Genomic DNA, 16,943 nt, shown 5'->3' with positions numbered 1-16,943 from the left:
GAAGAGAGAAAATAATAACGATTTACATAAAGGATAAAGGACAGCTAAAGACGTGAAGAGATAACGATGCCATGGATAAAAATGAGTAAAAATAGCTAAAGGGATTTATGTAGTGGATACAGAAGGCATTTATCGGACATTCCTCGCAGCAAATTTCTTCTTTATCTTAAATGGCGCCGTCTGCCTCGTTACTAAGGTAACTAAAACAACTTCCATGATCGGAGAGCGACCTTGAGACACAGCCCAGGTGTAGGAAACGCTTGTATTTGGCCCGTCCTTGCCCCGGGCCTTTGTCTTCTGGTTAAAGTCGTGTTGTTTTATAAGTGTTTAGTATTCATTCTTCTTTTATTATTAATGTAATAATACGAGGTGTTAATATAGGAACTTATCGAGAATGATAGGATGATTGGTTCAATTATATACACTTTTTTTGTCAAAGAAATGACGTTTATCGGTAAGGTACTCGCCAGATTATTCTACTTAATTATAGCTAAATTATTGGGTAAAATGCGAGGTTAAGAAACGCTTCTTTCCAGTCAATTCAGGTTACGAACTGAAAGGATCAGAAGAAAGATGTCCTTTAAAAAACTAAGGTTTGTTTTCTTTACATGATGTATCTTCACTTGACATATAGATTATTAAGGGGCTCCGACTGCAGACTCCAATCTCAATAATCTCCCGAACTGTCTGGATAAGTTGTAATTATGGTGCGAAGTAGAGGAAAGAGGGCCGAATTTTCTTGGGAACGCAAAAAATTGTCACCTATAAGTACTTCCTTGTGTTTTTCTTTATACGAATTTACCTTCTTCTTCGCAACTTTTCCTAGAAATATATTCTCCAAATCTACTTTTTTTTTCCTGTTCAAACTGGATTTAAGATAACTTGGACCCTTTTAAAATAATAGAATCGACACATTCTATACTTCAAAATGGCAAAATTTAGCATTTAAATAGAATGAAATTTATCTAGAATCGTTTAAATGCTATAAAACGGACATTTAAGATAAAATACGAGTCTCGTATTTTGTTTTAAAATTACCAACCGAACGGGGCTCTTTAATCATTTTGTCCTAGAAGGCATTCGACAAACAAACAGTAGTATATTATTGACCAGTTATTGCTATCAATATGGCAGAAAATCGCACGAGAACCTTCATTCAAATCGTTACACGGAAAAAAGATATTTAGATAAGATATAAATATAATTATTTAATAAAAGAAAAGACAAATTCCATTTGATTGGCCTTCGGGCACATTGTTTATTTTCCTGCATAAATTATCAAAATGCTACGTGATAATTTGTAATGTTTTGCGCAAACTTTGTTCTTTGTACTCGATTCTATTCCTTTACAATAAAGTTAATTTTAATTCAGACTATGGCAAGAATTAAACAGTAAAATCAAATTTCGATATTTAAAACTAAAATTTACTTAGTATAAAATTTGTTAAGTTTATTTAATCATTCTTTACTTCAAAACAACATTCCTTTTTTGTTTGTTATAGGAATTTCAATTCGACATTATCTAATAATTACATTTTTAACGATACAATTTACTAATTATTGAAGTAATTTTCCATAATATTTGATAATAGCGATATTTTTTCTATATTTGGAAAAGTATAATGACATAAAATAAATCAATTCATTGTTAAGTAGAGACACGAACAGCGAGAAAGTCGTTCCTCCTTCAGTCAAAATGTCGTTTCTCCTGTCCAAATTCGGTAATTATTTGCGTAGATTGTAAATATTTTACTCCCAACATTGGCATTTTTGATTGAAAGAATTTGTAGGGGGGTAATCTTAAGCTCTAACAAGTTCCTATGAATTTATACATAACATAAAAGTCTGCAATGATTTATCATGTATAACAAGTAATGCAACACGTAAATACCTACATAAATATCTATAAATACCTGTCCACCTACTCGAATAATAATAATATTAATTCATTTTTTCGTGCTATTTAAAGATTCCATCTAATGTAATGAATGCATCAAAACATGTCCTTGGAAGACCTTGAAGCTCTTTATTTTACATTGACAGTTACAAATATCCTGTTGCTCTTTATCATTTATTTAACTACGCTATTAGATTTTATATAATACGAAATGAGGTAATTACGTTAATAATAATTTATAACTTTTGATACAAATTACTAATTCGAAATACATTCTTCTCCACGTGGTTTTTTAAAAAAATAGTTTAAACTTAATTCGAGAGATGGCGCCTCTTGAGTTTCTATATAAAAGTCGACGACATTTTTATTTTATTTTATATATATTTTTTAAATAGAATAAAATAATGTGAATGGGTTAACAATTATGAAATTAATTATTTATTCATAAAAATTTAAAATAAATAATTTATAACAGGTGTTTTTTTAAAATATGTATCGACTTTATTACTAGGTATTGTTACTACGACTTCGGCATGTGAACTTATTGTATAATGAGTTCACCCAAACCTGTTAACCTACACCCTATGGATATCTGCATCACCCATTTATCGGTTGCTTAGGTCATTTCAGTTGTACACATGTATTAAATGATTTTAAAGAATTTATAACTATTTTTGCTCGATTTATACAGAATACACAGATTATATTTTTATTCGATTTGTTTCTTTTATGAAATAAAAAAATAGTACAAGTTTGATAAAATTTGTGGTATTTTTGTGGTAGATATCAAAACATTATGAATTTAATCTATTTGGTAAATTAAAATGTGCAGTCAACTTCTACACGGCAGCCATTTTTGAGAACTTTTTTTTTGGACAAAAGTGCACACAAAATAACCTCTTAACGGCGGCCACTTTTCCAGAAACGTTCTTAAACAAGAATGCATACAAAATAACCTTCAAACAACGACCATTATGTTCCCGTCAGTGGACGTTGTTCAGAGGTTTGACTGTACAGTACTTACTTTCATTGGACTAACAATACTAAATAAAAAAAAATATACTTCAAGAAAACAAATATATTTTAATTTATTATTGTTTATGAAATTGTAAAATGTATTTAATAAATTTAGTAAATAATGTTTATTTTATTTACTATGTATTTAAAAATTTTAATGTTGATTCATTCGATAAATATATAAAATATTTACTAAATTATTTTATAAAATAAACATTCAACAAAAATATTTTTTATTATTTTAATTTAATTGAATAACATATGTATTTAGAAGAAATATATTTTAACATACTTTTTTACGAAATTTTGAAATTATTAAAACATTTTATTTATTTTTTTACTTTTTATAAATGACTGTTTCTATATAATGAACAGTAGAATTCTTTACTATCCCAAATTTACATTTAATTACATGTAATTATACAAGTTTTATTACTGTCTTACTGTCTAAATTACAAGTCTGTAATTATTTTACTATCTCTAGTAACATTTTAAGTTATATAAAGTAAAAGAATTGTTTAAAAATTGTTTTTATTATATAAGTTAAATAATTTAAAGGATATTTAAGCTTATTTAGTTTAAAATCACAAATACACTCAATGTTTCATTAGTGTATATCAAATGTTTAAAGAGTTTTTATGCTATCTTTTAAGCTTTAAATATATATATATATTTAACCCAGATTACCCTTCATTTATTATTTTCGTCTAGCCAACATTAAAAATTTTAATGAACTAGAAATTTCCAAAGAAAGAAAAAAAATATATAAACGATTAATGGAACTTCTTTTTATGTTTCTCATCATTAAACTCGTCTTTACATTTATAGTTTGCATTTAGTTTATTCTCCTGCAAAACTATTTTTTTTTAAAAATGTTTTCCTTCCTTTTACTAAACTTACTATTTATCTTTATTTTAGAAAAATTTTAAAAAACATTAATAAAATATTTTTAAAAAATTTTAATTCAAAAATCGATTTTAATTAATTCGGATTTTAATTTATAAAATTTTCTAATGTTTTTTTCTTCCTCCAACTTTTTAATTTTGCTTAAACAAGTCTGTAGGATTTAATTTTTCCATTTTTATAATTCATTACTCTCTTTTCATTCCCTTNTTTAAAATTGATTTTGACTTGAATCTGGCCTTTTAGAGTAAAAGGGACATGTTTTAGCTGATTCATTCATCTGGTCATCTGAATAAATTGTATACACACTTAATGATTTTTTTTATACTGATTTTATTTTGTGCTTTCAAGTATATAAGTTATTCTATTCTTTTTCTAGTAATTTTATTTAATTTTTCATTTAACTGATGATTGAATTTTTATTTTCCTTCTTTGTCTTCCTATCTTATTTTTACTTTTAAAACATTATCTGAGAAATCTTGTCAGGTCAACTTTAAATTTCCTATAATTTAAAAGAAAAATATAATGTCTTATGAAGAGTTTTAACCTATATTTAAATATTTTTAGAATCATTGTGAATATAAAAGATAAAATATAATAATAATAATAATAATAATAATATATGAAACTAGTGTGGCAAAATGTCAAAAACTCTCTACCAATTGTAATGCTTTCTAACTCTTCAATCTTCTATTCAATCAGAGATCTTCATGCAATCTGTTCCTTAAGGATATCATCAGGAAAAAAAAAATGGCATCAAGCTTTACCAATGCTTATTTTTTGGATGCTTCTAAATGTAATTTCAGATATCATCAGCGAGATAATACAAAGAGGAAAATTGCCTAAAACAAAACATATTCGGGCCGGAAATCGTGCATTGACCACATATATATAAACGGAAGTCTATCATAAACCGGATGAGGGTAGAGAGAATAGAAAATTTGATGAAATTCTCAACCTTTAAGAGAGTCGTAAAATTGAATTTTCATTGTGAAAATTTCGCTCGGTATTTTTTGACGGATGAACTGAAATCAATAGATAATATTCAAAAGTACACGTGTACCACAGATATAAGAAAGTACTTGAAAGTAAATTAATATATCAAGCAGAGGAATTCGCGGACTCTACGTTGAAAATAAGTAGATTTAAAATGAGGGGAAGTCCCTTTACACTCGCCCAAAGGGTTAAAGACATAAGAAAGTTGCTCATCAATTGTCGTGTGGAATGTGCTTAGAATCTAATTAGTAATAAATCTTTAAGCTGTTTCCTACAACTGTAAAAAAAAAAAAAATTGCACGCCCAATGCGCCAAAATAAAATTTATCCACGTTGCTTGGTTTTAGAAAAAAGTTTGAACCTGTCTCTAATTTCACAAAGCCGGCTGACTTCATGAAGGTGTACATAATTACTAAAACTAAGGGTTACAATTTATTTCGCTGGTACGATTTAAAAGTAATCAAGGAAGGAAAAAATTAAAATCGAAAGAAAACCGGACAAAAATGAAAACGGTTGCTCTGCTATTAATTCCAATGACATAATTAACTTGGTAAAGCATAAATTTTATAAGTTATTACCATCCCGATCATTTTATTCGCATCATTGAACTCTGGAGAAGGAAAGACACCGCCGAAGGCCGAACGGAAATAACCAAGAGAAACACGAAAAACCCTGACATGACATCATTTCCGGTCCAGTTTCCATAACGAAAAATCACTTTTACCAATCACGTGACTGCTTCCCATCTCGACGGGAGCGATTCATGGCTTCCATAAAAAAACTACCCTCCCGTCTGACGAGGCAGCGGGGACACTGTATACGCAAAATGGACTCGTCCGTCGAGTTTTATCCCCTCCGAACCATCACCTTCACCCCCTCGGGGCCCGGCCAGTATTGAGATACCTGTTCCCACACACGGTTCTACTTGCGAAGGTGGATGTATTTTCAGGTGGACGGAAGGTAGTAGCCGTTAGTATATTTCGTTATATTTTATACTGTTTTGTGGACTTTGATTACAAGCCTCGATCCAGGCTAAAACCAGACTCTAGTTGTTCCAGGGCAAACCAAACGAGCTGCTCACCTGACAGGACTCGACATTTAAAATGCTGGCTGCAGTTTCTTAAAGCGGTTAAGGCTTAGATTCTTTGTTTAAAAAAAAGGTTCCTTGGAACTTTCACCGCTTTCGGCTGTATCTGCGTCTACAATTCGAACAGAATGTTGAACGCTCTGACGAAAGTGTTGGGAAAGAAGAGGTAAAGTTCTTTTTATCTTCTATACTTTTTAAGTTTTGACCCGAGTGGCGGTCGGTTTACCTCGCAGGTGGCAAACTGGCAGGCATAACCGGCTGCTACACAACAACCCGTACCATCCAACTTTATTACAAACTGGTATATTTAATCAGAAATAATACGATATTTTCCGTAATATTAAAATATAATTTCGGTCCTAACCGAGGCCTCTCCGTGACATTTTACGTGTTGACAAATGAAGTTGCGGTTGAGCGTGAAAGACTCTAAACCATTGTTGAAGCGGTGAAGAGCCTCGGGCAGGTTTTAAATTTCTATAAATTCGTTTTTCTATCTATTATGCTTTCGTCCGGCTATTTTACTAGCTTTTTCCGACAGATCGGATTTTGACATTCTAGTAGTGTCGTGTCTGTTACTTTATTGTTATATTATCGTGGTTGTGACTAGAATAGGTTTAATTAGAATTGATTAACAGATCCTATTACATTAAATAATAGGTACGCTTATTTTTAACGTAAAAATAGTATTGTTTTAAGCTATGTAATGGCCTTCGAAGGTAACACGATAGATCCTATTGAAACTCAAATTATTCACTGTAGTCGCCAGATGTCGTTATAACGTAAATGTTGCCAGCTTCAAAAAATGGAAAACAATAATTATGGATTTATTTTTGTCTTTATAAACTTTTCGTTTTATTTATTCCCTTAAATATAAATCAGATCGTTTTAAAACTATTCAGTTGTCATATTTAGATATTAACATTTTTCAATTATTATAAGAATGATAATTTAAAAGCAGGAAACTGAAGTTCCTTACAATTATTGTTCTTAAACACGTTACAAATTTATTCACGTAACAATAATTTCAAATTAAAATGTTTCATTTGGCATAAAAAAAAAGCCCGACAATTTACAAAAATCAATCTTCATTCATCATAGGATAATTAACATAAAGACCGCACTCGTTAGTACCGGATTGATCCCTTACGCAACTTTTCAAAAAATACCTCTGGCTTTCTATAAAAGACTTTTCAAGCGATTATTAAAAAATAACAAGTTTTTTTTTTCCCATCTTGTTTTTGGTATGTAAATACCAGTTTTTAGCAATTAGAGAAGTAGTAGTAGTAGTAGTATTCTTTATACAAAATGAAAGATTTAAACCAAGCTATTTATTTTCTTAATTAAAAAGGGATTCCGGTAAATTTATTATTGACACTAAGAATTTATCGTGAATATAGCTCTGTTTGTAATTACTAGCAATCTCTTTTGATACTTTTTTTTTATCTCGTATCAGATTGCCATTAAGGTGACTAGTCAAAATAGGCGTTTCTCTTTACTGCCATTCCCCTCGGGTGAGAAGGTATCTCCGTACATGACAATGTTATGGGAATGGTGAGTTCATTCCTTCTTTTTCTTGCTTAGGCACCACTCCTTCTGCAGGTTCAGTCACGACGCAAGGCCTCCTTCGATAATTCTCTTTTTATTTTGATAAATTCTTTGCTTTTACATTTTTGCATCGAAGTAATGACGTGAAGATTTCTATTATTATTATTTCTTTTTCTTTTTCTTCTTCTTTCCTTACGAATTTAATCTTTGTCATCTCTTCGGATTTAAATTAAAATCTTCTACATGTGGGCTCTCCATTTTATAATTTAAAAAAGTTATGCCGCGATTTATTTATTCGTAAATTTTGAATTGTTTACAACTTAATATTTATTGTATTTTATAAAATAAACATTTTATATATATTCGCTAATTGTTACTGTTAATATGTAAAATATATATGTGTATATAAATAACAAAACTCTAATTTTATTATAAGGATTTGTCACGGTGAAATAACTTAGATACCAGTCAGCTGCAAAAATAAATATGTATATATATTTTCTTGGAGTTTCCTCTTAAACTAATGTCTTTAAAATTCATTCTAAACACCAATAAATATCCAAGATTTATACTGGTAGTGAGTTTGCCTACTAGTCTTTAAGTCAGGTATATCATGTTATATATGAACATGTTATAAACGATATATTTGAAAAGATATGAAACTAGATTTTTCTATATATTTATTCGTATGAGATTGTCAAGGTCGTTGTCATTCTATTGTGACCACACACGTTTTAAGATGACAGGTGTTCTCACGTGAGGGACCGGACGGCATTTCCGGTCTAATCCATTGCCCCCTACCAACAGGGGGATGGGTAGATCGAAATTCTTGTTTATCAACGCCATCGCTATTTAAACTTTTAATCGCCTGAACGGTTTTAGCATTACAACATAACTAAATCTGTTCTACATCATTAATTTTAATATCAGAGGATAATCGTCGATAAAATTGAATACGATACACTTTCTCACGAAATTAAAGATGATCAATTTTAATATAAATCTTATTTATCTTTCGAGTGACATCGTCGATACGGCGACAAATTAGAATAAATTTGATTGCAAAAACTGGAGTGTTCATTTGAATAAAATTTGAATTCTACATCTTACTTTAAGTTTCGGCATGAAAAACCTAATTATATAATAGTATTTGTTCATTTATAAACTCTCTCTTTTTTTTTTTCTTAATGATGATTCTCTTAGAAGGGAATTCTTTTGGAAGAATGTAATCAGGATAAGTGATCTTCCTGACACCTCCTAATAACATAGGACTGATGGAAAGATATAACTAAACTATCCGGACTACTGGAAAAAATCTCTAAGAGAATCTCGATTAACAAAAACTATCAGTCCAAATAGAGCAAAAAAGTCACAATACTTAATTTATTATTCAACAGATGTTCGACAGAGCTATTAAAAAGAAGAAATAAAAGATAAATCTTTAATAACGAATTTTTTTTTTCTTTATGTAATTAATTAAGAATTTCGATATAATCATCTTGCAATTTAAGTGTTTACCATACCTTCAGGAAAATATCGAAAACTAAAAGTTTCCGGTTGTTTTCGAAATCCCTGACATCATTAGTTGCATCAGAAAAATGAAAAACTAGGTCAATACGCAGTTAATAAAAGTTCAGAAAATGGTAATAAAATATGAATCACACAAACAGGAAATGTTCGACCCTTGTGTGGGGATATAATAGTTTCCCTATTTTTGATGAGGGAACTCCGGGAACAGATGTTTTTTTGCCTTAACTTTCTAAGAAAAATAACTTTTTTCTTTTTTTTTTTTGCTTTGATATTATTATTATTATTATTTAAACATTTCTGTTTTTCGTTTTGTATTATAAATGCCTTCTAAAATTGCTTATTATTATTTCAACCACCTAATTATGCCATTTACTGTTAAGGGTCAAAAGGAAAACAATTGAGTGATAAAATTACATCTCATCTTAAATCTTAAGTAGGTCTTGGCTATAATCCTGAATTGTATAACCTAACCTTCTGCCCTATTTAAATTATTAAATATATTTTTTTAACATTTAGAAAATATATCTATTTTTTCAACAAAAACGTTTCTTTAGACAAAGACAAACAACTTTGCGATTAGATCTAGACAAAAGTATTACAATAGACCGACAAAGTTATCCTGAAGTTAATGATCATGTAATTGTAATAGACCTCAGTTAACGTAACACGCAACAACAAACATAACTTGATTAGTTTATTTATCATCAACAATTTTTCTCCAGAAAAAATATTTAATATTTAAATAACATTTTTTAATATATCTTTTATTATAATAATAATAATAATAATCTATGTTGCATCTATATAATAATCTACTATAATATATATTATAGTAGAGTAACTAATATACACGTGTACTATAGTATTAGTATGTATAGTAGATATATTATATTATAGTATAAATAATAATATTACTGTATAATTTACTATACAATACTTTATATTAACCACTAAGTTATGCAAAAATACATTTTTTTACAGTTTATAAAATGTATTTAATCTTAATATTTCTGTGGTATATAAGTTTAATTTTTAAAATCCCTGAATGACTTTGGGTATGAGCTTGCTTCTTTTCTACTGAAGAAACGTATTATCATGCTTCATTACCAGAGTGGAACCACAGCAGCTATTATGTCAATGTAGATTCGATTTTAAAATCAATTATGAAAATTATAAAAGACAAAGAATATTTTCCATATTAACTGGTATATTAGTCATAAATGTGTCAGCATCTTCAAGGAAAACTAGAATAAACCACTTTATCTTCGGTATTCTTATTACGGTCTGGGTTACACGCATTTTTAAATATTTATATATAACCTTATGATCTTGACATTTTTATATAGAAAAAAAATAGCATTAAGAGATACATGGTATAATTAACAATTCATAATCTGCATAAGAATTCCATTAAAAAGTAGAAGAATGATATCCTAGGATTTTTTAGTAACGAACACAATGTTGTTATAAATGGACGATAATTAAATTTATGAGAAAATATTTTGTTGCGTGCGGTAAAATTTAAATCATGAAACCTTTCTGGGTCCGTGCTAAATTGATTTTTTTTAAAATAATTTTTTTGTTTTTTAAATACGCCACAAAAGCGCAAATACAATTGATCATGACTTAGTTACTAATGACTTATATTTCTTCTATTATGTTGATGATAAGAAAAAACTTCGGGAGTTATTGCAATGTTTCCTCTATGATCTTTAGCCAGATATTGTGTGCACCATATTATTTCAGTTGCTCTTGCTTCAATTATATTATGCCATTATAAAGAACCGGGTTCATCAATCATAAATCATCATCCAATGACACAATTAGACCTATACATAAAATGTAAAATGAACATCAATTTTCTTATTCTCACCATTACATTTTAGACAAATTTGATTTTCATCATAGTGTATATGACGGAAATTTATGTAAGGTGTAAACTATTTTCTTCAAATCTCATCATCTCATCTATCATCTAAAAAGATTCAACAATGACTGCACACAGTTCTACAGCTGGCACTCTATATTTTTTTTTCTATATGACATCTGCTTAACGTACTTTTCATCTTATTCTTTCTTCACTTTTCCTTCTATTTTACTAATGTATACTTTTCTTCATACAGAAGTTTCTATTCACCCCTATCCATCTTCAGGTTAGTCTTTTCTTCTCTGTTTAAAAATTATATGTTATTGTAAGTAGACTAGTTTATCATCCATCTTATGTTAAGTTTATCATTCATACTCTTGTTTTTCTGATGTCTTCATCAACAACACTTTCTGTTTTGATTAAGATAAAGAAAAAAAAAGAAAAGAATTTTACAATTAAGCCTGGAGTTAATTCTGGATATATTTCAGGAAGAAATGTGAGAAATTAATTCACGAATAGGAGAAAATTTGTAGTTTTTGTGGATTAATTTTTCACAGATTTATCATATGGACGGTAGAAATAATTACAATAAGTCAGCAGCCAAATCTCGTAAAGTGGATAATGTTGCATGGCACAGTAACGGAACCTCACAGAGCGGAAATGGGCGGAGAAAAATGGTGTTATTTTGCCATTACATCGTTTTGGACACGATTTGGCCGAAGAAAAAACACCGAACAGGAAACTTGCGATTCGCTAAGCATTTCTATCGTCTTATAATATCTTCACCCAGATACAGTAAAGAAAACGAAAGGTTTGGGAGTCAACCCACATAGTTTTTATTTTTAATAATAAAAATAATAAATTATCGGTTATTATTAAGGTAATTTAAATTCTTTTACGTCAATTAACATTCGCAAAGAAGAGCTTCCGTGAGAGTTTATCAAGCATTCTTGGAAATTAGGGGAGAAAAAAATTGAAATGCAGGGAATGATACCGCATCACCAGGTGTCATTGCTTATCACAACGATGCGTATCTGACTCCCGCCTTACAGACAGCATCGGAGTCAAGGTCACGGGGTCACCGTCCGAAAGTAGATTTAACAAGTGACAGTATGTTGACAACGCCTAATGACAGCCAATATCCTTAAACTGCGCTTATACTAGGCTTTCAGAATTCACTCCAATATTATTTTCTTCGTTTAACCAACGGTAGTTCGTAATATAATTAATTATACACACAAAAAAAAAAAAATAATAATAAATCCGAAAAATGAATTGTTGTTCTTCTTCACGATTTAATAATATGTAAACCCGGAACGGATAGTCAAAAATCGTGTAATCAACGAGAAATCTGTATTTATGTCGTGAAAGTAAATTTCAGGAATAAAATTAGTCACGTTCTTTAGCCAGATTGCTCCAAGCGAAGGTGTGTTATCAAAATCCTCCAATCAAAACACTAGAGGCGTGTCCAATAGTAGTTCGTGTCTCACGGGTGACAAATAAAATATCTTCTTAATTTCGTCAGTAGTTAAAAAAAATACTTTTTTTTAATTTTTTTAAAATTATTTACTTGTATATTTTAATTAAAATTGTAATTATTTTTCGATTAAATATAATTTAGAATTACATTCTAGCGATTAATTACTTCTTTGAATGTAATAGATGCTAAAGGATAAACTCCTTAAAACGCGCGTTAAACAAATGTTATATGTAAAAATGGCAGACAAATGGCTCAGATAATCGAAAATTTCGGTAAATAATAATTATTCCTTGTTAAATATCCAATAATTACTAAATATTAAATTATTCTGTAAATTAATAGATGCATTTTTATACATTAATCACGATCTTTAAACCCGACACAATTCATAAATTATTAGACAAGAGAGATAATGCCAACCTACATTTGGAGTTTCATCGTTTAATTTTCGAAGGAAGAAATCCAATTAGGCAATATCCATAAACTGGCATAGGAGTTTAATATAGTAATTTTACTTAAATGCCCATTAAAGAGTGGATTTCGGAAATCGTTAATGGACAATTCCGCCTATTCTTGTCAACTCATCAAGCTCGGCCCAACCGACTTGGGGAGATGATGACAATTTAAAGCGAGATAGGTTGGTTATGAGGATAGGGAGGAATAGAAAACCGTGACTTCCCGGATCACGAATCGACGGTCCGACGCCCTTTGACGATCTCAGTGTAAAAATAGCGGGTGGAGGGGGCGAATGGGAAGTTTGCTAAGACTTAAAGAACATCCGATAACGTTGTACGAGTAGTTATTAAGTCTGGATCATCATTTTCGCACTGGCCGTGACTCGGAAGGAAATGAACTTTGGGTCATTGTTTTTTTTTTTCCTCCCCTTGCAATTTTTTGATGAAACCCAGATCATGTTACCAGAAGCAAATTCCCTATCTGGTGAGATAATGAAACTAGAATCGCGGTTTCGACACACTCGAGTTTATTTATTTATTTATTTTTTATGACCAGGTTGTGTTTGGTTTATCCGATTTGCATGCAACGTTACGTCTCGTAGGATACGTTACAAGTTTGGTACCGTGATATAATTGGTTTCGGTGGATAATAAATCGGATAATATAGCTAGGAGGGTTAACAAATTAGATCCAGATATGTACCGGGAATATCTTTTACGACAGATTAGTGACAATTTCGGTAACTTGTTTTCGTAGTCGCTTGCCTATACCAAAAACCAGCTCATGTGATAAGCTTTACTGATTTTTTTTTTCCTTTTCTTTTTTAAGCTTATGCAAGTATGTTGCTCTTTCGGACGTGCAGGTATTTGTCAATGAGACTACGTACAGGAAAAATAATTATATGCTTTCCATCTTATTTTATTCTTTACTGTTTAAATATTTATGAATTTATAATTTAATGTTGTAAAATTACCTTAAAATTAATTAGAATTTAAATATGTATATCCATCAATAAAATAATCTATTAAAATATTTTATTCGTGTTTATTAGAGATTTAATAAGTAAAAAAAAATTTAATTTCCTAACATCATTTCAGTAAATTTTATTATGTTTTAAATTGATATTCAAGTAATTGAAGCGGTGATTAGTTATCGTCGACGATATAAATATTAGTAATTTGCCAAAATCACAGTTTTCGTGATTAAATAGCGACATTAAATAAATTAATTGAGTAAGTTTATCTGTAAATATGGGCTGTTTAGTTCATTCACGCCATATTTAAGCAGATTAGAAATGTTCCCTTCGTTGTATTCCCATTTTAAGAATGAGTGGGCCTTTAGAGGATTGGCAACTCTCTTCCTACATAACTTCAGATTAAACTTTCAAAAATACTAATTAATTAGGATTTTCAGTCGTATTTTATCAGATTTTGCATTCTGCAATGTTTATTTAGTGTAATTGAATTTGTTCTTTCTAATAACGGTTTAAAAAGTCGTCCTGAACGGTTTCTTTCTTAAGAAGTCACCGCATTTCTTCCCGTATCAGCTTTTCAATTTTGTCCTTTCGGCTTTCTTTAATGTTTGCCTCTAAAGCTATTATTACACTTTGTAAATGGCTTTTGTAGCCTCCAGAACAAGTAGAATTGTCGTATAAACTTTTTACCATTCTCTAAATAAAAGTTTCTTAATTCGAGATAGTCACACACATCTAATCGTTTTACTTCATTTTTGTCCTTTTATTACTCTAAATGCTNTTTAAATTTTTAAAACGCTTTTTTTTTTTAAATTTGAGAAATTTGGAAATAATGTAATATGGATTAAAACTGTGAATTAAAATTCCTATCACTTTGAACTCAGTGCAGATATTAATGAACTACTCCTAAAACTTAGTTCAAAAAATTGAAAATAATTTCGAAGTTTCTGAAGCAGGCTAAACACTTAAAAAGACGGGGGAAGAGTTTCGAACAGAATTCATTAAAGATTTTACGAGGATAAACCATATAAAGATATATTTTAAAGCTATCTTTTATGAATATTTCCTCTGAGAAACTACGTTTTTTTACTTTAGTTTTAAATTAAAATCATCAATATATATTATTTTAAAATACTGTAATATACTTAAAGTCACAGTTAAATTATATAGTACAGTTTTTATATCCTATTTATAATATTCCTTGTATTCTATAACATGATCTTAAATGAATGTTTATAAGGTTTTTAAAACTAGAATTATTTGAAAAATTTTATTACACAGTAAAAGATATTAGATATGAATAAATATATTTATTTTATAAGCTGATACTGTCGAGACGAAAACAATAGTTAGATATTGCAAGTGTAAAAGGAAATGAAACAGTTAATTTCCTTGGTAATTTGAAATGCCACTTTCAGCTCATGTATGGAAACAGTTTAAATTCACAGTAACCCGAGTCGATTATAACTATCATTATTGGTATGATCGTTCTCATCCATCAAGGGACGTCAAAAGGTTCAGCTGTCTTGAGCCACCTGCGGATGGCTTAGAAACCTGTAAGGCCCTGATACCCTCTCTGCACCCTTTCTTGTCGTCTACTAACGTACGCCCAGTCGCTATCCAGATTATAGACTGTTTTAATTGAGACTAAAAAAAATCTTGCTTGTAAAGTATGCCAAAGGCGTTTGACAAGTAATTTTAGTTTTGGTCCCATTGTTCGTGTTTGCACTCCAGAAAATCAAAACGAAGCCATCACTTGGGAATGGTTTTGTTTCTGGATCAATTGCTCCTGTCAACCTTTCTCTCGATTTCTTTGGAAGTTTATTCGGTTCTACACCTATTGATACAATATTTTACATAAAATCGAATTTGTTTAGTAGAGGAAAAAATGTAGATACTTTTTAACTATTTTATCTTATTTCTAGTAACCGATTTCCTTAAGTTTTCAAATTGGTATTGTTTTAATTGATTTTCTCGTTACTCAAAATAACCTCTAATTAAATTTATAGAAGTTTTGATTGATTTCAATTGCTTCTAAATAACCTATCATTAATGTAGAGGCTTTGATCGATTTAATCGCAATTGATAACTTTGTTTCTTGATCCTCTGCTTTTGGCTCGTGTGGAAAATGGCTATTTAGAAATTAAATCATTACTTTTTTTTTAAAAAAAACGAGGATTTATCGAAGGAAATTATTTTATATAGCCCTAACTTATTCAAAATTTCGTATATTTATATTTTAAAATAATATATTAAATTTATTTCCTTTATAATTTAAAATTTTGCCTAAATGATAGGCTTGAATTTCAGTATCTTAAGTTATGGAGAAACAGTCAAGAATGTAGTTAAATGTAATTAAATAATCAACAAAAAATCGAAACATCGATGCATAAATATCGAAACGAACAATTATTTCTATTATAAAAAAAAAAGGAAGAAGAAGATTTATGCCCCATTACAAATTTGATCTGAAAACATCATAATTTTGCCATTCCATTATTTATCAATTACATAAGATTTTATTTTTCTTATAAACATTATCCTTCAAGATATCTATTATATACTACTGCCTATTAAAATTCTTCATTTTATGCTTTAAGTCTACCTGTAATTTACTGTTCCTAGGTTTTTTTTTCCTATGAAGTAAACAACTTAAATTATATCCTGCTTTGTCTTTTGAGTGTTTGCTATAAAGGTGGGTGTATTAGATGCTTGTTTATCTTTTTATGAAGAAAAGGGTGCAACGTATAATATCAGTACACTTAATTCAAGAATTTAAATTGGGATTTCATTTCTAATAAAGGAGAACAATGTGTGGGCTTTCATATATCAGGATGGTAGTCAGAATGTATCAGAATAGATAATAGGATTTTAATGTGATTAATGTTATAAATAGGATATTCTATTTTCATTCAGAAAATTTTTTAAATTGATTTAGATAAGAATTTATCGCTTTAGTTTAATTCTCTGTCTTTCTATAACGATTTTTCTCCCCTTGTGATAAGTTTTCTACTGTAAAAACATATACTTTCATCGTTCGGGTTTTATGATCGAGATCATAAATGCTTTTATATACGCCTCAAATGATAAAATTGCATAAAATAAGATTAGTAGGCATAAAAACAAATTTAAAAGCTATTTTTAGATTTAAGAGATCTTCTCATTTGGTAGTGTATCATAAATATATTTCTAGA

General features: G+C 29.5%; 1 protein-coding gene across 1 annotated transcript in view; it reads left to right on the top strand.

Moving 5' to 3' along the window:
• Window positions 1-5,716: 5,716 nt before the first annotated feature.
• Window positions 5,717-16,943, top strand: part of LOC111640766 — a 67,839-nt gene continuing 56,612 nt past the window's right edge. Inside the window, exon 1 of the mRNA XM_023386820.1 lies at window positions 5,717-6,065. Within this exon, the coding sequence (XP_023242588.1) occupies window positions 6,028-6,065 (38 nt within the window). The 5' untranslated portion in view covers window positions 5,717-6,027. The remainder of the gene's footprint in view (window positions 6,066-16,943) is intronic.

This window comes from Centruroides sculpturatus, unplaced genomic scaffold, assembly GCF_000671375.1.
Source record: "Centruroides sculpturatus isolate CEXI.00-Female unplaced genomic scaffold, Cexi_2.0 scaffold1511, whole genome shotgun sequence".
Lineage (NCBI taxonomy): Eukaryota > Metazoa > Arthropoda > Arachnida > Scorpiones > Buthidae > Centruroides > Centruroides sculpturatus.
The sequence above is the reverse complement of the archived record's forward strand: the minus strand, read 5'-3'. Positions and strand labels throughout refer to the sequence as shown.